Genomic DNA, 25,413 nt, shown 5'->3' on the forward strand with positions numbered 1-25,413 from the left:
AAACTAAGCGCGCGAACGAAACCGGGACGGGACGTGAGTGCTGAACCGCTTCCAAATGATGCACCGGAGAGTTTCCGGGTTCCATCCCAGTAATGGCGTTCGCGTTTCTTTCCCCCATTTCGGAAGGGTGGTTTCCTTTGTGGCATTTGCTGGTGCTGCGGAGGGCCATCCTTACTGCCCCTCTGCGGTCAGGGGGAGGTGCTGGCGAAGGATCCGACACACGAAAGATCCAAACAGCAGGTGTAATGGACCGCGCGGTGTGTGTGCTTCAAGAAAATGGCACAGATTAGTTCCCGAAAGCTGTTTGCTTGCGATTCATGGCGATGGTTCGGTGTGGGAGCCGTTTTTTGAAAAGATGTAAAAGCAATGCTTTACACTCTGGAGGATCAGTTTTAGCGCTTGGGTAGAAAAGCGCAGTGGCAGTAGAGAGTCAACTGGCTTTAAAAGTGAAAAGTCGCAGAAAAGGTAGCAGAGTTTTCAAACTGATTTCACAAGATTGAGCATGAGCTTATAAATATTACGTTTAAACACATCTCGCTGTAGAGTAAGACCAACAGAGAGTATATTTCTAAAATGCAGCAGGACTTATTTGGAAGTTGTCTACTACAATGAGAAGTTTCAATTATAGACGCTTCTACTACACGCTCTTATACATTGTTCTGAAACATTGTGCCCAACGTCGAATTTTAAACATTACAAATTCCCCAACCAGGCTGTAATTTTCACACCATTTTCCCACGCGAGAAAAGCAACTGCAACGACTCTGATGGAAATAGTTGTTCAGCTTACAATAGCACACAGTCACCGCTGTCGGTATGACAAGAGAAGTTCATTACGATCTATAAACCGCGCGAGTTCCCATCACGCAACACACTCTCAGGTGTGCCAGCTTTGATGCATTCGAGATTGAAGACACGTAGGGAAGCAGTTCCCACTGGCGAGATCATAACAAAGTTGCCGGTCCGCTTGCAAATACGGACCATCGAACATGGACACCGTTCATTGCATATCGGTTGCGCTTGTGGACATTACCGCCATGATTACAGCTTCCGGCGGGAGGAACCGTACATGGATCCGGAAGGGAACAGAATTGTGATAGCAGATGCAAATCTATTCTTCGCTACAAATTATGCTTCCACTGTTGGGTGTGTGGGAAATTTTGGCACGAAAAACGGAAATATTCGTTTGAAAATGTTACATAAATACAGCTTCGTTGCGGAAACAGGATAATAGTGTAGTATTGTGACAAGAATTGCATACATCTAGGCGCTTCGTTAACAACAAGCAAGGGAACACAGCTTAATACTCGTGTTTTTTGTATAATTTTGTTGTTTTAACTCGGAATAATCCTGATTGAAATTAATCTCATCATCACTTCATGTTTTTTTTGTAGAACTTTTACGGAATTCGATTTACGGAATAAATTTTCCTTCCATGCTTCCTTTAAAAGCACATCATATCTTTTAATGGGATTAAATAACATTTCCCTCTCTCTCTCTCTCTGTGGCATATATAGCAAGAACAGCTTTCTCCACATACTATCGTTTTTGCTTGCCCTTGCAATATTAGCACCACATTCAACGAAATTATTTTCGCACACATACACGCCCACCCGAAAGCGACTTTCCGCGTACACCAAAGTGCTAGTGTACGTCCGGATCGACTAATTCATGCGGCCATAATTTGCTTTAATCTAAATGCTAATCAGCACCGACCAGTTGCACCGGAAAGCAACCGGAAGTGGGCAAATGGGTAAGAATTAAACACCGGACTATGTTCACATTCCCCAGGCTGGCCGGATTATTGCAGTCAACAGGTTAGACGACATTAGATGGCTCGCGTGTCAATTTATGAAGAGAAGGCAAAAAAAACAGGAAAGGAAAGTGCAATTAGAAATGCTATTTGTGTGGTTGGGAAAGTACGTTGGGTGGGAAATTCTAATGCACAGGGTGTTCAAGCCAAATTTGACAGTTACGGTTCTGTTTATAATTCGTTATTGACCGGACATATCAAAGCAAGCGATACGTCATTCGAAAGCTAACAGTACCGTAATCGTTCTGAGGGAGATAGAAAACTGCAATGAGGATTTCAAGGAAATTTCAAAAAGAAAGACGCACAGGAGACAATCAGATTGCATTCGTATACACCGATTATTGTTGAATCTTCAGGAAAAAAATTCTGCAAAAGCCAGGAATCGGCTAGACTCAATGCAGATGGCTACATTAAGCTTCAGATAAGTGTTTTAAAACCTTGGGTTGCAAGAGTGACCAAGAGTAGACCATTTGTGAGGCAGCAAGTTTCGACAAGACCTTGCCATACGGCTGTCAAATGCCAAAAATGGTTGTCTGACGTTTGAATAATGACTTCACCGCGCCGTATGTGTGATCACCTAGCTCCCCGGACCTGAACCTCCTGGACTTTATTATTTTCGGCGCAGTTTGAAGCGATACCAACAGGTACTCCAGCAACGTAAAGGCGGAACTAACGGAGAAAATTGAATCCGTTTTAGCGGCTCTTCCCAAGGACACGGTTGCCAGGGCTTGCTCCAAGTTTTGGAGCCGAATCGAGGCAGTCATCCATGCCGAGGGTGGCTATTTCGAATGCATCGAATAAATAACAAGATAAGCAACTCTCCCTATAACAAAGAAATTATATTTTTCACAAATTCCTTTTTCTTGAACTGCAAAAATTGACAGGAACACCCTGTACTTAATATTACAAATGCACAGTCGAATCATTTTATTTAAATGCTAAGATATCAGCTTTAATTCCGCGTTGCAGAGGATGAAAAAACACTTTACTCCAACGTGTTGAAAATGTAAAAAGCCTTCATCCACAATCTAAAAACCATTTTTTATCTACAAAACCACAAACCCACCAAAGGGAATTAATACAACAACAAAAAAAACTCCCACACAGCTATACATTTCCGTCTACTTCGGAATAATATAGTGCAAATACATTACAGCTCGCTTCAACCCATTTTGCTTAATGTAATCCTGCCATGCACCGTGTCACAGTAGCGCTAGCTTGTGGCTTACGGCACAAAGACATGCACCTGGCACCAGTCAAGCGTGTAGGTGGAATTGTTGAAAAAATCTAATTAAACGCTTCCACGTTTCAAAGAACAAAAAAAACAACTCCAGGTTAGAGATTCTATCTGCTTTGTCGCTACCGTACATTGAACGTCGAGCCACCTGACACGAGGGTGCGAAAACTATAACAGCGCACAAAACTCGAACGAATTGCATTCGATTGAAAGGGCATATGGTTTCTATTTTTTATCGGCTGCATCTATGTTGGCGATATTGCAATGCAAATGGTGTTGAATAATATTAAAAAATTGTTACAGCTATGTGTTATGATATCCAGTGAATACCAGATGCTCTCTAAACACGCCAGGAACTTCACCGGCAATCGTTATAGATCAGGGATGCGTAAGCAGAGCCGGTGATGTGCAATTGATTGGAATATTGAAACTTGACTCATCGATTTTGCAGGATACAGGTGGAGTGTTTCGGATGTCTGCACGGGAATGATGATGTTTTAACTACGGGATAATAAAATAAAAAGCTACCCGTAACAGAAGCATATGTTGGAGCACGGGAAGGTAGCATTTTATGCAACTCAATAAACACGCACGTTAAAGTTGGGGCAGATGGAAACGGATAATGCTGCTAGTGTATGGCAAATAAAAGACTGGTAGCAACGTATGAGACCAGCGCCTACTGTAACTGTTAAAAAGTTATATGGTTTGGTTTAAAGATAGCATACTTTTAGGAGCATACAGCCAATGCGCCCAAAGGTATGCAAAGCAATTGTGGAAAATGATTATTTATATTGCTACCGTTATCTTCACTGCAGTTCGAACAGCTCAAGCACTTCCTCTTTCAGCACCGCTTTTCTAGAGCAAGCCTTTCGAAACCTATAAACCATTGTTCCGTTTGATTAACGCTCCAGCTCATCCTGTAACATCTGACGCACGTGGTACCCTTCAATGGCGCCATAAAATTGCTCACGCTTGTCTACGCAAACGAACCGTCAAATAACACAGATATCAGTCGCGCGCACACTGTTACTCGATACACTGGGCTGAAACGAGTATTCTACCAGGAAAAAAAAGAGCAATCAGTGAACCGTGCAAGCCGTACATCATAAACCACCTGTAAGCAGATCAACCACACGTTCACGTGCTATAAATTCCGAGCCCTGTTGCGAGCTAACGAACTTCAACTAATCCACTTTTTTAAGCGCGGTGTAACAATTCAACCGGGCATCGCTCTATCTTCGTACCGGCTGCAATCTTCACAAATCAAGGCATAATTCGTCTTTAAATCATGTTATCGCTGCCTAACGCGTCCTAATTCGTTTAGCATCTGCTTGAATCATCTGCCAAACATCGAGCAGAACCTGCAAAACCCTCTTATCCACCCGGTGTACGTAAAACCCACGCAAACTTAAACCTAGCGCCCGGATGTTTGCTATTTTCTTGCGCCAAACACAGCCCCCAACTCGTTCCTCCCATGCTGGATGCTTACGTAAACAGTAGTTTCGATACAACACCGTATAATCCCAACCCGGTTAATCCTTTTATGCCACTTTAAAGTCCCCGGACGCCCTGTTGCCATTCATCGTGTTCCGGTTCCCCCTATTCCTGCCAGACTGAACTAAAGTTCAACGATATCTCTCACCACCTCTCGGGCGACGGTTCTTGACGGATGCGCACGGTTAAGCAAATTAAGATAATCGTTTATTTGCTTTGGATCTGGCCATCAGACGATAAGCAGGTTTTTGGCAATCGAACCACCACCTTTGAAGAGCATCCTAAAATAACAAAAGTCCTTCCTTCGCCGCACGAAACGCTTCCATCGGTCGGCCGGATATCTTGACTGCCGGATGACCTTAGATGCGTGCTTAATGTTTCAATCGTCTTGCGTGTCTTGCAATGTTTGCCGTTCATTAGTGCCAATGTTTGTACATCGATAGCCTATAATTGCTGCAGCATCGACGAAGGAAACTTTTTTTTTCATTGCATACATTTAGGGGGAAAGTTGTCATGTAGCAGTTATTAACTGAAGATGCAATTTAGGTAAAGTTAGCTACCGTTACGAGCAGCTTAAAATAGAGATCTCGCTTTACTGATGAAATGTTACGGTTGTGAAATTCTCGACCACATGCTCGTAGTTTAAAAGTTACAGTTGTTTCCAGAAGCAAACCCGTGTGCTTTATGATGTAGTTGAATTTTACCCACTGACAAGGTTTACCTGGGAAATTTGTCAAATAAATTACAACACTTTAAGGGCAATATGTGATAAATAGCATACTTTCAGGAGTGTTTATCATCAAACCGAAGTGTACACACCACATTACAGAATTGCCCTTTATAAGCTCTTATTAACAGAATAATGCTCGTATCTTATACGTTTGTCGACGGGAGCAGAAACTGCAGCTTGGAACTGCAGTATTTTCCTGGGCTGCTCTATCTCTCTCTTATTACATCAAGCTACACAAGCTCCTTCACAGGGACATGGTACAACATGGTTCATTCGCGAAGGTACGTTGTCGAATCTGTTTTCCAACAGGGAGGTTTTCCGCCTCCTCACCGAGAGCTTACCCAGATGTACCGATGGTTGTTCTGCTCATGTACAGCGAAATCTAACGTCGAAGGACGGTCTCGCAAACCTTCGGGGTGACGAAATGGAACGTAATTACGAGACACCGAGAAGCGTCAGCTAATGGAGAACTAGAAATCCATAGAAAGCAACCCAAAACCGTAATGTGTGCTGGTAGTGGTGGGGAGGAGAAGACAAAAAAAACGGGAAAGGAAACTTCTAACCGTATCGAAAAGCCGGCTTCTAATATGTTTTCCTTCTTTATGCGTTCCATTGTGCGTTCCCTTCGCAGGGTGCTGATGACAAAATGAATCCCTAATGGAAAATTATCGAACATCAACTTGTTCCTCCTTTCAACGGCTAACGGACGAGATGAGCTTTTTTTTTTGCTTGCTGCTACTGTTGTGCCATTGTATGTGGGAAAAAAAACGAAGAAAAGGGAGTCAACAATTAGGACACTAATCCTGGGATGATACTGAGCGGCACAGTAAAGACAGTAAGGACTGTAGAAACTTTTCACCGTGAAACCGAGGAAAAGGTCTCATGATTCAGTTTTAAAAAGTTCCTGTGCAAATGTTCATCCAGGGGAAGGATCTGTATCGAAGGATGCCCACCGATAGTATGAAGGCTGCCCGGCTGAAAATGGCTAGCTGCATCCGATGTATCCAAATTTTTTTCGCACCACTAAGCCGTACAACCGACTAAAACTTCGGCACGATTATTCGACACCGATCGGAAACGAAACCGGAAAGTTGAAATTACTTTCCCATTACTTTGAAGAGTGTCTCTATCCTGGGAGATACTTTGAGGGATGATGGTTCTTCGGTGAGGTTGTTTCAATAGAGGGAAGTTTGCGATAAAAGTAAAAATTTCCAAAGAAACTAATTTGCTTAATGTTTTATGTATGACGATCTTACAGCTTTGTTTTAATCACACAACACCAGTATATGAATGAAATCGCTTAAAGTGACATATTTTATCTTCTGAAAGGCTTCATTATAAAGCTTTTATCACTAACTGGGGTGAAAAAAGTAAGGATAGAATGTAGAAATAGAGCAGAGAAATGGAAAAGCATAAATCATGCTTCCACCTCGTTCTCTGATCTAAACTTTGCCCATTAATTAATCCAATTCAGAGAGTATTCATCAGTATCAGACCGGCCACTGTGAGATCTGCAATCAGACACTTCTAATTGGAGGTGATTCATTCGCGTAAGACCACCAGGTGGGATGACCGGGTGAAAGGTCCAAGCTCGCTTTAGTTTTTGCTATGGAAAGCTTTAAACAATTCAATAGCTAAACTGGTGAACAGTGATATTTTAAGTACAAAACCTAGCACACATAACTGACATTTACCTCAAAATAGAGCGAATGTTGAGGATCATCTACTTATCCTACCGTATGATGAAGGACATTTAACTTCCCTACAAATGAGCAAGCAAACCAATCAATTCCCAGTCTCCCTGTATTCTTCGATCCTTCTCATTGGCTCTTATTGGTATTAAAAAATATGTTGTTCAAAGGCTTTTACGATTGTTTACGTACTCTCGAATACGATACCGATGATACCTGGCAACGCCTGGCTAGCTTTTCATTTCCCTCCTCATTGATCCGTAACTAATGAGTGCTGCTTGACCCCGGGTTTCCCGCAGGTGACCATGGCAAACGCTCAGCGAAGTGCGAACATTTAGATCCACAGGATCCACACGCCCCATCCATGCAAAAACATTTGCTAGGAAGATGTTTGCTTTTGGGTAACCTCAAAACCCTGAACCGTAAAATCAGCTTTGAAAGGACTTTTGCGCTATTGCTTTTCCATTTCCGAAAAAGAATCGAGCTCGTGTCGAGAGTAAAAGGTTTTGTACTATGTTTAGATGGTTGTTTTTAGAACACTTCTACAGAACAAGGATTGGATCTATATGAATTCGTATGAGGAATTTGATATACCATGTATAGAAACGACTAGGAAAATATGTTCAATGCAAAAAACTACTATAAAAGTTCCAAAATGAGTCTAGTTTATGTACAATTTTGTTGATTAAATATTCTTTTCTGAACCCCTATTCCCGCCACAACACAATTTGGCTTCGCACTCACACACTCTAATATACGAAAAGCTCTTTTCAAACGCTTGGCAAAACGCTTCATTTTGCAACCAGCATTTGTGTGATTTCTGGTCGTAAAATACAGGTCAATAAAATATCAATATACAAGTTGAATTATTTTTGAATAAAATTACAAAGTTTTCAACCCTAGTCAACGTCAAATAAGTAAAACCAACCCCAAAATAAAAAATATACATATCCAAACAACGAACAGACATTAACGTACAGAAGTGAACCGTTGCTACTAAACATACCGCGAAACCCGCTGCCACTTTGACAGTTCCAACTATCCCTCAACCAACAATAACAATAAGAACAAGAGAAAGAAGAGAATTTTCAATCATGAAGATGGCTGACGGTTCCACAATTTTGCGACGAAACAGACCCGGAACAAAGGCAAAGGTATGTACAATTATTGATTCGGGTGCACAAGCAACTACACGGGAATCGATTCTCAGCCGGGCAGTTGTTGGATATTCCACCTGCTGCCCAGAAACACCCTTAATCCAACGGTCTGCTTTCGCTACACTTCCGTTGTTGTGATGAGAAAGTGAACTACCCCTTCCCACATATAGGATCGATCGGTGGGCTGTGCTTTCGGCAAGAAATAGTTAAACGCTTTCGTTATGCTTCTGGTTGTAGGACTTTTCTAACTGGGCCGATGAAGTGTTCGAGGAAATGGATAGCACGCTTGCCGTGCAGCAGTACATCCAGCAGATGATCAAGAAGGACCCTTCGAATGTGGACCAAATTCTTACCATGCCGGACGGGCAGGATGAGGGTGTGTGGAAGTATGAACACCTCAGGTAAGAGAGTGGTGGAAACACAGTCCATGTTTCGCAATACTCCGTTACGTTAACACTATCCCCCCCTCGGTTGGGTGGTTGTTTTGTGTTGCAGACAATTTTGCATGGAATTGAACGGGCTGGCGGTGAGGCTACAGACGCAGTGCTTTCCGGCCACTTGCACCCAGATGACCGCGACCGAGCAGTGGATTTTCTTGTGTGCTGCACACAAAACACCCAAAGAGTGTCCGGCAATTGATTACACCCGACACACGCTCGATGGTGCTGCGTGCTTGTTGAATAGTAATAAGTATTTCCCCAGCAGGTAAGCTTCCACCACGCAACCGGGCCCAAATGGTTTCCAGTCCAGTTGCTTACAACTGTTTTTATTTTCCCTGCAGGGTGTCCATCAAAGATTCGTCGGTAGCAAAGCTAGGCTCGGTGTGTCGCCGGGTGTATCGAATTTTCTCGCACGCCTACTTCCACCATCGGCGAATATTTAACGAGTTCGAGGAGGAGACATCGCTCTGTCTCCGGTTTACCAACTTCGTCACGAAGTACACGCTCATGTCGAAGGAAAATCTGATCGTTCCCATTCCGGAATGTGAGCTTACTCCCGGCGAAAGTGAAGCCTAAAACAAACGACCGTGTTTAGGGGACGTCAGTAGTGTCATTATTCGTCATTTTCGTGCGACTATTCGATGTGGTAAAACAGAATGTAGCTATCACTACTCTCCCAAGCACGTGTTTATCGTCCGGATCGTCGCATACTTCGTCGCATTTCCTGCATAAGTGCGCCCACAATATGCAGTTCCAGCAGGTGGAAAACGAAACGGTATAGAGTTGCGAGTGGGCCGAACTACGGTGTATAGTAGAACGCTGTGTGGCGATCGAATGCTGCCTATCAGATAAACTAATGCAACCGAGATCGCACATCGTTTATATTAGTTGCAAAATTTTACTTTTCCCATCTTGCTAGCTTAAACGTAAATTATTTATAGTTCTCTCTGTTAGTCCTACATGTTTTTTTTTAACGATTATGAGTACCGTGTTTCTATATAGGAAATAGGTGTTTATTTTTCTGATTGCGAATTATGTTGTCCCTAACTGTGCAACTGAGCCCCAGGGAGCCTCGATGCGATTTCCTTAACCAAAACCACTAGCCAACAGCGAAACCCCTATCGAGTAAAACGGACATAGTATTTGTTGAATATAGCAAAACTATGTAGGCCCAAGAGGGATTGCAACAATCTTTTTTTATGGTATTCAGTGTTTTTGTGTGTGTGTGTACTACGGGGGAAAAAGGACAGTGAAAGCTAGGCAGTGCGATGTAAACGGTGGTAGTTGATAATGCGTGCGAATATATAATGAACAAAATCCAGCAACTTTATAGCTAAAGATATTGAAACAAAAGCAAAACATTTACATAAAGGAACACTCATAATGTAATGAACATACCTATATATATATGTACGTGTATAAATAGTGAAGCTATTATTTAATTGAACAAATTCACACAAAAACACACACAATACAAGAAGAAGCCAGGGTGGTTCAGTATGAGGAAAGGAATGCGGTATCTTTGAAAGCGTTGCCTGTACGGCCAACGTGAACCAAAAGTATCATATGAATAGGAACAAGTCTAGATGCATAACCGTCAAAACCACGGTTTTATTTCCACACGATTGAAGTTAAGCATATAACACACACCGATCCTCATGTTCAAAGCAATAATGGAAACCACACTCTCGAGTGGAAAAGGACGAGTTTGCAAAGTGTTTCAACAAAAACAAACAAAAATATATACTAAATGAAGAAGGGAAAACGAGATATAACTCAATGTACGGAAAGCGTGTATTTCCGGGCTAGGATTTGAAAGTCCTGTTTTGGTTTTGTTCGACAATCGAATTTAATCAGTTTGTTTTTTTTTTCATACCACTGTAACAAAGATTTACTTCATTTGCGTCATTTCGTATGAAACCCTACTTTCTGTCCATCTTTGCATATATTCCCGATATTGTAAGAGTTCGATACAACTCGGAACAAAAAGTCATGTATGCATGCCACTAGAAGCAACACTACCCATCAATCACCAGAAGGGGCAAATCGACCCGAGAAACGATCACGAAAATGCAACATAAAGGCAAACAAAACTCGTTAAATCATTACACAAAACTACTGCGGTAAAGCGAAACATTAAGAAAAAAAAAACAAAGTTTAAATAAAGCTCTACACAATTACACGAAGGAACAATACGTGAATAGAAGATAATAAAAAATCATTTATCTAACACTTTCACGAAGCAGGGTGTGTTTGTTGTTGACTCGTGTAGAAGAAAGTCATCTTATGAATAGCAAGAAAAATTATAAACGTTATGTAATTTTACTCATTTATACAGAATGGGATAGCTCTCATGATGATGGGATCCTTATTAAGAATTTCCGCCAGCATTATCTTTCCCATGATGGTGCCCTTTCTCGTTGGTTGGGTTTTCCTGACGTGACGCAGTATCGGCACTCGTGTCCATCTTAACGTCATTCGCTTGATTTCCTTCCTTTTCCGATTTCTTTCTATCCCTCCGTCCTCCTCCTACACCCTCTGAACCCTTTTTCATTGTCCCATCACCACTTTCACCCACCTCGGTAGCGTTTGGGTTTCTCCGTTTGTCCCGATCCCTAGGTTTACCTTTGCTCCGCGAGCTTCCAGCACCGTCCCCTGCAGCATCGTTGGGTCTTTGGGTGCCCTTCCCTTTATGGGAATTATTCTGCTGCCGATTTCCCCCATTACTGGGCCCGGAGATATCATCACCATTGGAATAGTGTCGATTCACCTTCTTCTTGAGCTGAGGTCCGGTGAAGTAGTTACCCTTCTTATCACCTGTCTCTTTGGGTCGCTGTCCTTGCGGACGTTTGCGAGGACTCTCGGCCGAGCTGAGACCCGAACCCGTCCAGAAGCCACCGTGTGTTTTGGAATGCTGGTAACCTGGTACCGTCGGGTCGATCTCATCCAACGACGTTAGTATGTGCACACAGGGAATGTTCCGCTTGGCAACGATCTGTTCCAAACCATCCTCCTGTGGGTCCCAGTATTCCTCAACTCTAAAAAGAAAATGAAACCTTTTAAGAAAACGCACCCTTCGCAGCACGAACATACATACTTTCTGTAGCATATCCGTGTCACCTGGTGTAGCTCGAAGTGTCGCTTTAAGATTTCCGCACAGCTTATCGTCTTCCCAACTCCACCATCCGAACCGCTCCACACAACGGAACGATGCGAACCCTCCTCGAGCGTTTTCTTCGCATACTCGACCAGATTCGTTACCGCCGAACCACCCTTGACGTGCATCCAGAGAAATTGCTCCGGTAACACCTCGATCGGAATCTGCTCCTGCGATAGTTCTTCCTCCACGTTCTTGCCCTTCTTGTAGTGCATCATTTTTCCTGCTGCGAAGGCTCGCCTTTACCGCAAGCGACTACACTGGAATGAAGAAAATAAAAACAAAAACCGTCCATTAAAATCTAAAGTCCCAACGTCCACGGCGGATGGTTGCAATGGTTTGATGAACTCGATCGATTGAAAGCCGCTAGACAACAGGTCCACACTAATACCCACCGTTGTCATTAGTGTAGTGGACTGTCGGAATGTTTACGAGGAATGTTTTCTACATCTCAACAACGGTCATGCTGCTGAACCCTTTCACTACGAAATGATGATGATGATGCCGTTCGACGAACGTGGTCGAAATATCGAACGGGTGTCCTCATCCTTCTGGAGATGTTGTTTGGTTTAAATTAATTTTAGCAAAACCGTTTAAGTATCGCCTTTAAGCCAACATATGACGTACGACAATTGTCATTTTGCGTCATCGGGTGTAAATTGATCGTTTGAAGCGATAGAAGCAGCGACAGATGGGAAGACCTAATTTCACATCAACTGATGATTAAATTTGGACGCTATTTGAGCTCGATTAGATTATTCAATTCAAACTCCTCCTCACAAGGGGAAGCACTTATTGGGCAGAATGGCCCGAAGATACCAGCGTCATTGTAATGTTTATCGCATTTAAATTGAGCCTATTGCATTCGGATCAGTTTTAGGTCACAAAGCAAGCAAAACGTTGAAAGAAAAAAGATAGAACGAACTTATATAAATTACTACTAAAAGTGTTTGTCTGGTGGCTAAGTATAATATATGGAACTTAATTCGTGGCGTTTTGTAATACGTGTTCTGATATAGTCGCATATTTATCGCAGACCTTTCTGAATACTTGAAATATATTTTATATATAAATATTAAATATGGAATACTTCTCCCACGTGACCTACTACTTGGGAGCTGGGTTTGATGGAGGCAAAACCACAACAGACCTAATATTTACTCTTCGACAGATCCTTTAGAAGTGTCGAGAGCGCCAAATCCCTACGTACCACTTGTCCAATAACTTCAAGTCGGCCTACGATACCATAGATCGAAAGGAGCTATGGAACATCATGCACTTTCCTGGGAAATTCTAGGCCACCATGAACAGAGTGCAGGGGCGACCCGGTGGCATGATGGTAGCGAAGCCGGTCTTCACACGAACGGACCGGACCAAAATCCCATTAGGGCCAATCCCCCGTAGCAAGGACTGACTATCCGGCTACGTGGTAAAATAAGTCGATACGGCCAGGCCGTTCTAACGAAAAAATAATGAACAGAGTGCAGTGCGAGGTGAGAGTATCTTATATATTGTCGAAATGCTTCGAATGTTACAGGGTTCTGAGGAAAGGTGACCGACTCTCCGGTCTACTCTTCAATATCGCCTCGGAAGTTATCAAGTGCGGGGTTAGACAATGACATCCGTGACACGTTCTTCTACCGGCATCTCTAATTTCTTGGCTTTGTGGATATTGACATGATTGCCATGACGACACTAAAGGTGTGTGATGCGTATACCAGACTCAAGCTCTGCCGGAAGCTCAGCTCGTGGAAGCGCCCCATTGGAAGGCAGCGTATAAGTCAGCGGCGACAACCTTGAGGTGGTTCGAGAGGAGTTCTGCTATCTTGGGACGGTCGTAACTTCGGACAACGACATCAGCAACCTAATCCGGAGACGCATTGTGCAGGGAAATTGTGCATACTACGGACTTCACCGGCTACTGAGATTCAAAAGACATCGATACCACAAGAAATGTCAATCGCAGATTGACTCGCTCGGAGGCCCTCTCACAGGATACGAGCTTTAGACCATCTGCTGTTTGAGCGACGCATCTTCCGGATCATAGTGGCGGTGTTTTCGAGTATGGAGTGTGGAGGGGAATGATGAACCTAGAGCTTACTGAACTGTACGGCGAACCGGACATCTTGACGGTGGAGAACGCCGTCCGGATATGATGGTTGGGACATGTTTTGAGGATGACGGACTCATGCCACCAAGAAGGCGTTGGACAACGACCCCCTTCAGCTGGATAAGCTGAAGCAAAACCTGTCGGAGATCGATGGGCCTACTTGGATGGGAAGCTGCAGCTAGGAACCGAGCATCCTGGTGATGTGGAGACCGGCCCCCTTACCAATATTCCACCAGCCAGTCCTTTATGTAGATAAAATTAAAATCCTCAATATTGTGGGATTGACGCAGAGATTATTTATTATCAGCTCAAGATGATGTAAATGAAGATGATTTTTGTATGTTAACATGTTGACGATCCTAAATGAAAACATTAACTTTCCGATCACTTTTATCACAAACTTTTATAATTATGCTTGAATAAAATGAGCAAATAATCTTCCCAGACAAGAATTATTTCTCCCAACACATGCTCGACTACCAGCTGAACATACACCAAGAAATATGTTTTTTTTGCATCCAACAATTAAACCTTTTCTCCCCCTTGGCATGAACCCTTGGCAGTGGGAAAAAGTCATTATAGTAATCTTACTGACCATTAAACTTCCATCTACATTTTCTTGCCCAAGGTTTGCTTCACCCTCGAAGGACACTCCACGCGAATCGACACCCTTACGCTTGCCACAAGTGTTCTTGCAGTTGATGTGTAATTTAATTGATCCACAGCCGCACGATACCGGTCCGAAGCCGACAGCTTCATCGTCTCCTTCTCGGGATGTGAAGAAAGTGAAGATAAAAATTAACAACCAAACGCTATCATTTTCTCCATTTCTTAACCAATTGACGCAAACATCTTCAACCGTTGACGGGTGTCTTGGCTGTGGCTGACAACACCACCGTCACGAGTGTGGGGAGTTTTCCCACGACCAGCACACCACATAGTTTTCGCCTGTGCTCCAATAAAGGATAAATAAATTACCCTGCTTCGAGCGTGGCCTGGCAGAGGATCGGAAAACTGGGTATGTGTGACGAATGTATCCCCTTAACACCCAATATTCCGCGCAGCATCACAGTTGGGTAAAATAAAATCGCGACCCTGCTGGATGCCCTCACTATACTCGTGCTTCCATTTTACTCGCATTGCGGTCACCAGGATTTCGTATTCAATCGATTCGAACGCTGTTCGGGGAAACAGACCTATCCGGTGGAAGTGGTGTGCCGCGGCACTTGGAGTGGATGAATTAATTTTCCCATCGACAACTTTCATCATATTCGCTTCGAGGCGCAACGACAGCATCTCGATTCGAGTTCGTGTTTTGTTCACCCTACGCAGGGGGGGGAGCCCGGGATGGATAACGCCACTGTAATGTGGATGGCAGCCAGCAGTAGCATTGTTGTGTGCGGTTCGTGTTTTATTTTCGATCAATTTTCCCCCATCCCGTGTGCCGAACTCGCTTTATATTCACACAGATGACGGGCGGGTGGATCTGTCGGGTTCGGTTATCCCGTTGAAATGCGTGTGGGTTTTGTTCGAACTTCGGTGCGGTTTCTTTACTTGCACACTTCCCTGCGTCAAAGTTATGCCACGGGCGTGAAAGAATTTCATTCAGAAATATCTCGCCCCATTCTGCAGGGTTTTGCTGTTCTGTGAGTGTTGGCTGCGGCTAATGGCGAGACGGCGCAGCCAAGAAACAGCACGAAGAGACGCTTTCTTTTGAAATCGGTCTGTAAAGAACTAGATGTGGACAAAAAAAAACCTTACCGCTCATAATTATCTTACCAAGTGTGTGGTACCGGTAAGACATTACCTACAATCTTCTCAAACTTGAACCTTTTTATGGCAACTACTAACAACGCATTAGTGCATATCGTCCTAACGTGACTGAAGGAAATCTTCAGTGTGACGTCAATTATTGTTTTTCTTGTACTGTTTCACTCTAAACTGACTGAAAATACTGTTGCAATATCTGGAAGGAAGGGAGTAACTTAAATGAAACATAGACGAAGAACGTATTCTTTTAAAATTCTATACAAATTTCTTAAAAATAATGTGTCACTTAATATGAAAAATTGCACATTGTGTGCAGCAATACAAGTGCAACACACCATGCCGAATTGATGGGTGTAATTAACTGTCGATAATAAATAAGTGTTACTTCCTCTGCACAGTAATTATCACGACAATAAAAAGTATAATTTTAATTACAGAACTTCATCGTTTGTTCCCACGTTTTAAAAGTCCAGCTCGATGATAATCTGTCAATATCGAGCAAACAGAAAGCGAAAATCACTTCGCATCAAAGCCCACCGACCGCTTCGAAGCATCATCACCGTGTTTTTTGTGTGTGTTTTAATGAGTGTTCACGTCCATTTAAAAAGAACTCAAACCGTGGGGTGCAACATTTTTTTTCACCAATAAACGTTCCCTGCATGTGTTGCTCCAACGATTTCCCTCCCGATGATTTACGAGCGGTGTGCCGTGTTGGGACACCCTTCCTCTCTGCGGAGGGGTAGTGAATGTTAGCCGATGATTGAAAGTTAATTGATTCGATGTAAATCTCGTGGAACGTGTCTGGCGGGATGGTTCGGGTTTGAACCGCAATCATGTCGCGCTTTTTTTTTGCCAATTTTCCATCCCAACAACGGTGCCACGTGTGGAGCTGGACGTACAAAAACGGTCGCCTGAATGCCTGTTGCTGTTGCATAGCGGCAAACGGGAACAATGTGCATCAGAGGCCCAAAAAATGTTGGTCCAATAGTTGGCGGACAATGCTTCAGACCGGAGAGCATGGTTTTAATTAGGCAGGATAACTTTCTCTATGCTGCCAACAGTATAAGCCAGAAACACGCTAATATAAGGAGTCTCGTACTCTAAAAAAAGATGCTTAAAAGAAAAGAATGGAAATGATTATTGTTTTCGAACTCCCGTTCATTAAGCCATTAAATGAATATTGTAAACGCCTAAAAGTATGCAACACATAAGAAAAATCGGTTCATTGGAGCTTACCAGAGTTTAAAACGAACTCGCTGTATATGATCTACTAGCTATACCTTTTTAATTTATTCACCCAAGAAGCAACAATCAACAGGTTGCATGGCACACTACGGTTACGCAAAACCACTTCACTGAACTACGGTGTGCAGCACCAAACCACATTCCATTCGTTCGACAAAGCGAGATAGAGAAGGATGTACGGGCAGGACTTCTAAAATTCTAACCCCAAAGTGTCTAACGCGTCTGCGTACAGATAGTGTCCTCCCGGTGGCTAAGCATCCTTTCCTTCCGCCGAAGGGGGTTGTAATGACGTCAGCGGGATAGCGAAATCAAAGGATCAAAGCACTCACACCACAATGCAGCGGGGTTTCGATCTGATGAGAAGGCTATTTTTCATTGATCGTCGTAGGTGTGTTTCGGGAGTTGGCGCCCCCCAAAAAAAAAGCGATGCTGAATGAACTTTATCCCTTTTATATCCAGATGAGCAAGGCATAAATAGCTTATAAAGAAACGGGTCGATTGGAAAAATCATCTTTTTCCACAGCACACATCACTTTCTTCTCTAAGTAACCTCTCCAAGTGGTCATGTGGTTGAATGGGGAAAGAACAGGTCGATAACGCTTCTGTCCAATGGTAAAAAGGCTGTAATTTCTTCACTCATCATCTCGATTCTCCCAACGATCTCCCATCCTCACCCGAAAACCTAACTGTTGCGCGCGCGTCGTCGGTGTGCCCGTGTGCTTCAACGCCAGAATGTGCTACGCACTGGAATGTGGCGCCGTTTGCGAACCGTGCTCAACGGCACGCCGGCAGCACCGATGGAGCGAACGAGATGGCTCCAGTTCGGTATTTTTTCTCCCCCGAAGTGGTTCACAATTAGAATGCGTTTCGCATTATCCTTACATCCTTATTCAACCTTGCCGCTAGAATCCTTTCGACGTCCCAAAGCCAATCTTGCATTTCCGCGAGAGCCCACGATAATGACGACGACGATGATGGCGATGATGATGGCAGAGGGGAGAAAAAGCCTTGCGGGATGAACGATTCTGCCCAAAGAGCAAAAAGGATCTATCCTGACCGACAGAACGGCTAACGGCTCAGTTACCAGCGGGAAGTCGTAGCGTTCGGTTCAACAAGGCCGGTAAAAAGCATCCCCACCGCGGTGGGTGTTCTGGGTGCCTCTGATTAAAAAAAAACCACTAATTGAAAGCTCCAGCCGAATCAGGCGATTAGTGCTATTAGTGTCGAATCTTCAAATCTGTGCTTTTCGTTCCGTGGAGTGAAGGTGAAGCGTTTGCCAGTGCAGTGTTTAGCAAAGGCTCTGTGTGTGGTATGTGAAATTTTGCACGTTACTCCTGACAGAAAGTGAATTACGAAATTCGGTAGAACAACGGCAAATTGTGTTGAATGGAATAGAGGATAAAACATGGGTTAAAGCTATGGATTTTTCAATTTTTAAATAATGTGCAATATTCAGCAAATAGCAATTTTTTAAATAAATAGTTAATGCTACGAATAATCTAAAGCATAGGGATTTTTTTTCTCAACTCCGCAGACGATTTAACACTAAAACTATCAAGCGTTTTAAACGTTCTTAACAGATTGTCACTTTACTAACAATTTCGAAGACCCGCATTATGTTTTAATACGTTTTTTTCAATTCATACTACAGAAAAGATATGCAAAAGTCATGCTTCAGCGATGGCAGAATTGTTTTACTACAAAAAAATAATGTTATGAAAATGAAGCGTTTCAGTCAAAATCCGGTAGTTCTAGTGTTAAGCAAAAAGAACATTTTGTTTTCCAATAAAATTAAAAAAAAAATGGATTAAAATATAATTTAAATAAAAAATAAAATTCGAGATAAAAAATGCTACGAAATATAATAAATATTACACTATCAAATCATATCTTTGTATCCTGACATTACCAAGCGTTATGTGCAGTGTTGCAGATAAAGTGATAGGACTGCTTTTTCCCCCCAAATTATTTCATCACAAGCATGTCCACTGATGAGCCGTAACGATTTGACGGCAATTTTACGTGCAAACAGAGTAATAAACGCAGTGACTAACGCTTCACTAACGGTAGTGTATCTCCATCTGGTAGTAAAAGTTATAATTAAACAATTGAATTCCTTGACCTGTTGGGATGTTTCCACCATGACGCACTCAGTTACGGAGGCAGAATAGAATCCGTCAAATTTGGCAGTTAAGTTACTGTGGTTGGCTAATAAAATGTACCGCCGAATCGGTTCGTAGAATTGCCGTGTCAGTGACTACCATTCCCGATGTGTAAATTGTGACCCGTTGCGAAACCCGTCGATATTTTATAGGATCTTTAGCATCGTTTGGCAACAAACCGGAGCACGATTAATTGCTAACACGCTGCCTGGTCAGCTTGGTGATTTACAGCGCTCAGAATAATCTCCGGCAGTGTAATACGATACCTGGGCGATCCATTGGGAGCAGGGCAACGACACGTCGCCCCCAACGACCAGAAACCGACGAAAATGCTTGCCCCTTTTGACGCTTGATTACTTTCGCAGATTCCAACACCGGCGAAACCAACGCGACTGTGTTTAGCACGCGCCACGATGGACAGTAAAGAGTTCCGACGCCGCGGTACCGAGATGGTCGAGTACATCTGCAACTATCTGGAAACGCTTGAGCAGCGGCGGGTGACGCCGTGCGTGGAACCGGGCTACCTGCGGCATCAGCTGCCGGATGAGGCACCGGAGGAACCGGAACCGTGGGAAAAGATCATGCAGGACGTGGAGGATAAGATTATGCCCGGTGTTACGCACTGGCAGCATCCGCGCTTCCACGCGTACTTTCCGTCCGGGAACTCGTTCCCCTCGATACTGGGTGACATGCTGAGCGATGGGATCGGCTGTATTGGGTTTTCCTGGGCGGCCAGCCCGGCCTGTACCGAGCTGGAGACGATCGTGCTTGATTGGTTGGGTAAGTTTGTACGTAATCGACACACCAATTAACCTCTTTTGCTTGCACGCAATCGTGACGAGGCGATCGCGAATAAGATCAAGTGCTGCCGATCGTATCGAAGCGTTTACCCTTCAAACTGTGAAGCGTTCCTTGTTTATAATTTGCTCAGCACACGTCACAACAGAAAGTGACGTCCGAAGCCGAATGACGTTTCGGCCAACGCTTAGTAACTCGTCGCTTGATATGACGATCTCCGTAATTTGGGGGAGAGGGTGTGCATATTTACAAAACCCAACAGAGACGAACGCATGCGAATCAAAATAAATCATACACATTTCACCAACACCTCGTTCGCTCGTTGGCAGCCAAAGAAGAAAAAAAAAACACACGGGCAATTTAATCCATTGCCCGAACGAGTGGGAAAACACGATAGCTTCCGGCGATCGGGAGGGTGTGTCGGAGGAGTAAGCGGGCCCGGTAGGGCTTGCCGTAAGGGTTAGGCAAGGTCAGCTGCAAGGAATCGAATATTTTTAGACCCAACTTGACGCCAAAAATAGCTCCCGTGAATCGGAACGGAACGATGCGTTGTTCGGGCCTTCGCATCATTCGCACCAATTATTTAAACAAACGCTCCCTCCCCCACCGTAGTGCGGAGCTTTTTTATTTGGCTGATGATCCAGTCTACGATTGCCCGGTTGCCTTTGGCACCATCTCGTGACGTTTGAAGAAACCTCTCAGTGGCAGTATCGATCCCGTAGCGCTGACGAAGATCAACAAATAAAGCGGAACCCGCGTTTGTATTTAGCGTGTGGCTGCGGGATGAAGATTAACGACCGAATGGAGGGAATCAATTTATGGTCGACGAGACTGTTTGGGGTGTGTTTAAATAATTTGTGGCAAATTTGCACTAATTAATAAGCAACAGATGCGGTTTCATTGAGAGCAGCAGGAGAGTTTATCAGGTTTATGTAAATTAACCACCTAATGGCGCTAGGAAGTTGTGGCAGTTGTGATGAAAGATCTTTTCTTGAGGCTACTCTAGAGGAGTACCTTGGTGAAATTTAGCTCTTTAGAAAGTTGTACTATTCGCAAAGGGCTCTAGCTAGAATATTGGATGTAAAACATCCCCTAATATCTCCCAGAAGGTCACACATTGCTCGACGTACCAGTTGAGATCTTCTAACATTCACGGAACGCCACATAAAATTGTGCATTTGAAAAATAATTGAAATTCTTCGCACATGATTCATAGAACACGCACAGATGCTTGCCTGCCACCCGAAACGCCCACGCCAGCAGAGCGAGAGCTGGCAATCCGTTCACTCGTCAGCATCCGAATCCTGCACCACCGCAAACCCATCGGGCGGTGACGTCTCGGAATGTTCAACCAAAAACCCCATTCCAGGAACTGAGAATCCACAAACCGCTCAAAAGACACCGAGACGCCGCGCCGTTCGGTTGCCATCTTATCTCATTACCATAAATAATCGATGATAGAGTAGCGCCGAATGTAAAGCGACCGTACGGTGTGTGCTAAAAGTTAAAGCGGAGTGTATGTATTACTGTTTTGCTTTTGATGCGACTTCTAGGCGCGGTGCGTTCCACTTGTTGCGCCCCAGTGGTGCAAGATTGTGCCCGGATGGGATTTTTCACGACGGAGGACCGGAAAAATAAAACATCCCAGAAGCGCTGGAACGCCCGGTACAAGAGTGATGAAATTTTAACCACTTGTTACTCCATTAACATCAACGAGCACCGCGTCACCGGAGTCATTGGTGGTCGTTCCGGGGGATGATAAATTACGTTTTAATTAGATCTAAGCGTTGAGAGTTTTTCATCTTTGCTGCGGCTCTCTGTTAAAACCTTGGGGCCGATGTCGCCTTGTAAACCTATTTCGGACGGTCAATTCTTCTTCAAGCGTTTACCAAGCGTAGGAGAAACTAAAATTGAATCAAACTCCACGAAGCTCACCTCAATAACCACTAATCTGCCAAGTAGTTAGCGGGTTAGACGTATAAACGCTTCCACAATTACCGATGCACCTACGGCACTCCCGGAGGTTACTCACACCAAAACATTAACTCTCGAGAATGACCGCTTGATAGTGTCTATCAATCTTTTCTCTTCCACTTTAGGTAAAGCCATTGGGCTACCGGATTCCTTTCTTGCCCTCAAACCAGGCAGCCGAGGTGGTGGCGTTATACAGGTAACTAAGCTGCAAACTAATTCCAGCTGTTTAATCGAACTTCTGTATCAACCCGTTTAATGTTCCACCTCATCCAAATCGACCAGACGTCCGCGTCCGAGTGCGTGCTGGTAACAATGTTGGCCGCCCGGGCCCAGGCCATCAAGTATCTCAAGCAGCAGCACCCGTTCGTCGAGGAGGGCCACCTGTTGTCCAAGCTGATGGCTTACTGCTCGAAGGAGGCGCACAGCTGCGTGGAAAAGGCGGCCATGATCAGCTTCGTGAAGCTGCGCATCCTCGAGCCGGACGAAAAGTGTTGCCTCCGGGCGGACACGCTGATAAAGGTGAGTGTTTGGTAACGGCGCACTACCCATGGCTGGAGTGATTGGTGATGCCGATGTCGAAGAAGCAAACTATTTACACATCTTCGCCGGCGCTTACGTAGCACATCCAAAAGCGTGCCCATGACACCATCCGCCTACGGTAAACAGAAGATAGAGATGTTAAAAACGGCGCGAGTTTTGGATCAGTTTTCACGCATCCACGGAAAATGTTTTTCTCGCCAGCCAGCTAGCAGCGTGTGACTCACAACGCGAACGCAACCCGCTCTTGCCCCTATCGGGTTACACAAAACTTCAAAACATAGCTCCCCTTTCCCTCTGTTATACTTATATTTGTGTGTTTAACGCTCCAAAATCGTTACAATGCTGTAGCGTCTTAATCGATTAAACGTGCCACAAAATCACGACATCAGCTTCCCGGCGCCTTCCGATGCTCGTCCAGAACGCGGCGTGCCTGTTGCTGACCGTGCCCGAACCCGGCAGCGAACCCGTTCCGGTAGCCCTTGTCAAAGTTGCGCTGATAGTGCACTTGCCGCCCGGTGTCGATGCCATCCGCGTAGGCGGCCTTCGCCAGCGGTGCCGCCAGCCGTTTCGCATCCCGTTGCGATATCTCAAACTCCTCCTCCCGTTCCATTCTGTCCCTTTGGAAAAGAAAGGAAAGATCGATGGGAGGGTTGTGATTAAAGCATACTTTCAATCAAACGAACGCAAAACAGGAGAGTGCTTTTGTCCCCCGAAAGCGTGTTTTTCATTCACAGCGCTTCTGGGCTGTCATTATATACGCAAAAATCAAACCTTTGGATGATTAATCGTGGATCAGAATTCGCAAATCGCCTAAGGTCGTAAAGGATAGAGAAACCGGAGCAGCGCACCGAATTGTTTGTTTTGTTGTGGATTTTTTTTTTTTTAATTTAACGACCAGTTGTTTGATAAAAGTTTTAGCACAACTCATTTGCTTTCTATAAGCCCTTTCCACGACACGTAATAAATAAAACCCAATCCATCAAATGTACACGGCAAAGCGTGATGATAAAGAAATACGTGCCGAATGAACCAAAACCACTGGTCGATACGGACCGGCCCAGCATCATCAGGTCAGCTGGAAAGGTTAATAGCGGCAGTAACGTCATATTTGATCATAAATTTACTTCGCATCCCTGTGTGGTACCCAATGTGGCAGAGCCTTTACGAGTCCCGCTGTCCTATTTGGCATCGGTTGGATCAATACTGGTAGAACTGCTTACGACTTCTCACTACGGCACAATAAACAATACTGCACGTCAGTCAGCTCTCATACAGGCGGATATTTTTAAACGACCCGTCCCACTGTTCTGTGCGCTGCTTCGTAACATATAATTTTCCGCAATGCCACAATGGATGGCATTACTTCAACAGAAGTATCATAACCCTCAAGGTTACCACCAGGGAACACCACACACCCGCTGATTCCTCGTGCTCTTTTACATCCTTTCCTTGCAAAACCGCCAATCGCCAGGCGATGGAGGAAGACGAACAGCAAGGTTTGATACCGTTCTTCGTATCGACCACGCTCGGCACAACTGGTTCGTGCGCGTTCGACGATCTGGCCGAGATCGGCGAGGCACTGCAACGGTTCCCAAGCGTTTGGCTGCACGTCGATGCCGCCTACGCCGGCAATGCGTTCATCTGCCCGGAGCTCAAGTACCTGCTGAAGGGCATCCAGTACGCGGATTCGTTCAACACCAACCCGAACAAATGGCTGCTGACGAATTTCGACTGCTCGACGCTCTGGGTGCGCGATCGCATCCGCCTGACGTCGGCGCTGGTCGTCGATCCGCTGTACCTGCAGCACGGCTACACCGATTCCGCGATCGACTACCGGCACTGGGGCGTCCCGTTGAGCCGCCGGTTTCGCTCGCTCAAGCTGTGGTTCGTACTGCGCAGCTACGGCATATCCGGGCTGCAGTCATACATCCGCCACCACATCGAGCTGGCGAAGCGGTTCGAGGCGCTGGTGCTGAGGGATAATCGGTTCGAGGTGTGTAACGACGTCAGGCTCGGGTTGGTGTGCTTCCGGCTGAAGGGAACGGATCGGATCAACGAGAAGCTGCTCAGCAGTATCAATGCGTCGGGCAAGCTGCACATGGTGCCGGCATCCGTCAACGATACGTACGTCATACGGTTCTGTGCCGTTGCGCAGAATGCTAAGCTGGAGGACATTGGTAAGCATGAAGGCTCCTTCCGACCGTTCCAGGTTGGTTGGATTTCTGCTGCTGCTTACATGCTCCTTTCCATCCAGATTACGCGTGGGACGTCATAACGGACTTCGCCTCGGAAATACTGGAAAAGGAACAGGCGGACGAAGTCAGCGAGATCGTCGACCGGCGCAAGACACACACGCTCGCCCAAAAGCGTTCATTCTTCGTACGCATGGTTAGCGATCCGAAGATCTACAATCCGGCCATCAACAAGGCCCAGACACCGCATCGTATGTCCACCGAGCTAACGTCACCCGGGCACGATGGTACAGTGGTCACTGTACAGTCACCCAAGTATGTATCTCGCCTATCAAACTTCCAGTGTGTCCCATGCACTAAACCGAACTACTCTATCCATATGTAACTTCAGGACTCCCGGTTCTGCAACTTGGATTAGTTGGCCATTGGCATTCCTGTTCGCATCCGCCGATGATGGTACGAAAAATGATGTCACACTGAGGTAATGAGTCGCGGACCATCGCAACGGTGCATTAACGCGCCACGTTACTAACTCTCACTCTGCCCAACAGATTCCGCCACCTTGACACCATGATGCGGCTATCGGCTTCGCGCCGCAACTCCGCCACCGGCGGTTCGTCTCCATCGCCCGAAGGCGAAAATGGCATCACCCTGCTGAAGTCGCCCAAAAAATCCCCAATCCTATTGCGCAAACGGGGCACATCGCCGAATCCACCGGCGGCAGGCACGAACAATGGTTCCACCAAGTAAACCCATTTGTTTGCTGCACAAAGCAGGGAAAGGAAATGATGAAAGCTTTCTCTTGACGCGGTAACAAAAAAAACTAATGCGAGATACTCCTCAAACAAGCACAATATTCTGGATGATAGGACTATTTTAACGAAGCTGACCTGTTAGTATCTGA

The 25,413-nt window shown here is 44.9% G+C and overlaps 3 protein-coding genes across 3 annotated transcripts; 2 read left to right on the plus strand and 1 right to left on the minus strand.

Annotated features, from left to right (window-relative positions):
- Nucleotides 1–8,058: 8,058 nt before the first annotated feature.
- Nucleotides 8,059–9,137, plus strand: LOC128711352 (MOB kinase activator-like 4). Its single transcript, XM_053806221.1, has 4 exons — nt 8,059–8,118; nt 8,359–8,522; nt 8,617–8,826; nt 8,903–9,137. Exons 1-4 carry the CDS (start codon nt 8,059–8,061, stop codon nt 9,135–9,137), a joined length of 669 nt encoding a protein of 222 aa, XP_053662196.1.
- Nucleotides 9,138–10,932: 1,795 nt separating this feature from the next.
- On the minus strand, nt 10,933–11,936 carry LOC128714005 (ribonuclease P protein subunit p25-like protein). Its single transcript, XM_053808881.1, has 2 exons — nt 11,659–11,936; nt 10,933–11,599 (listed from the first exon to the last, which is right to left on the minus strand). The coding sequence occupies exons 1-2, from the start codon at nt 11,934–11,936 to the stop codon at nt 10,933–10,935; spliced, it is 945 nt and encodes a 314-aa protein (XP_053664856.1).
- A 7,482-nt stretch (nt 11,937–19,418) lies between these two features.
- Nucleotides 19,419–25,259, plus strand: LOC128715599 (aromatic-L-amino-acid decarboxylase). The gene is made up of 7 exons (XM_053810507.1): nt 19,419–19,785; nt 21,903–21,973; nt 22,060–22,296; nt 23,789–24,494; nt 24,572–24,824; nt 24,901–24,990; nt 25,061–25,259. Exons 1-7 carry the CDS (start codon nt 19,419–19,421, stop codon nt 25,257–25,259), a joined length of 1,923 nt encoding a protein of 640 aa, XP_053666482.1.
- The last annotated feature ends 154 nt before the right edge of the window (nt 25,260–25,413 follow it).

This window comes from Anopheles marshallii, chromosome 3 (genome assembly GCF_943734725.1).
Source record: "Anopheles marshallii chromosome 3, idAnoMarsDA_429_01, whole genome shotgun sequence".
In the NCBI taxonomy this organism is placed as follows: Eukaryota; Metazoa; Arthropoda; class Insecta; order Diptera; family Culicidae; genus Anopheles; species Anopheles marshallii.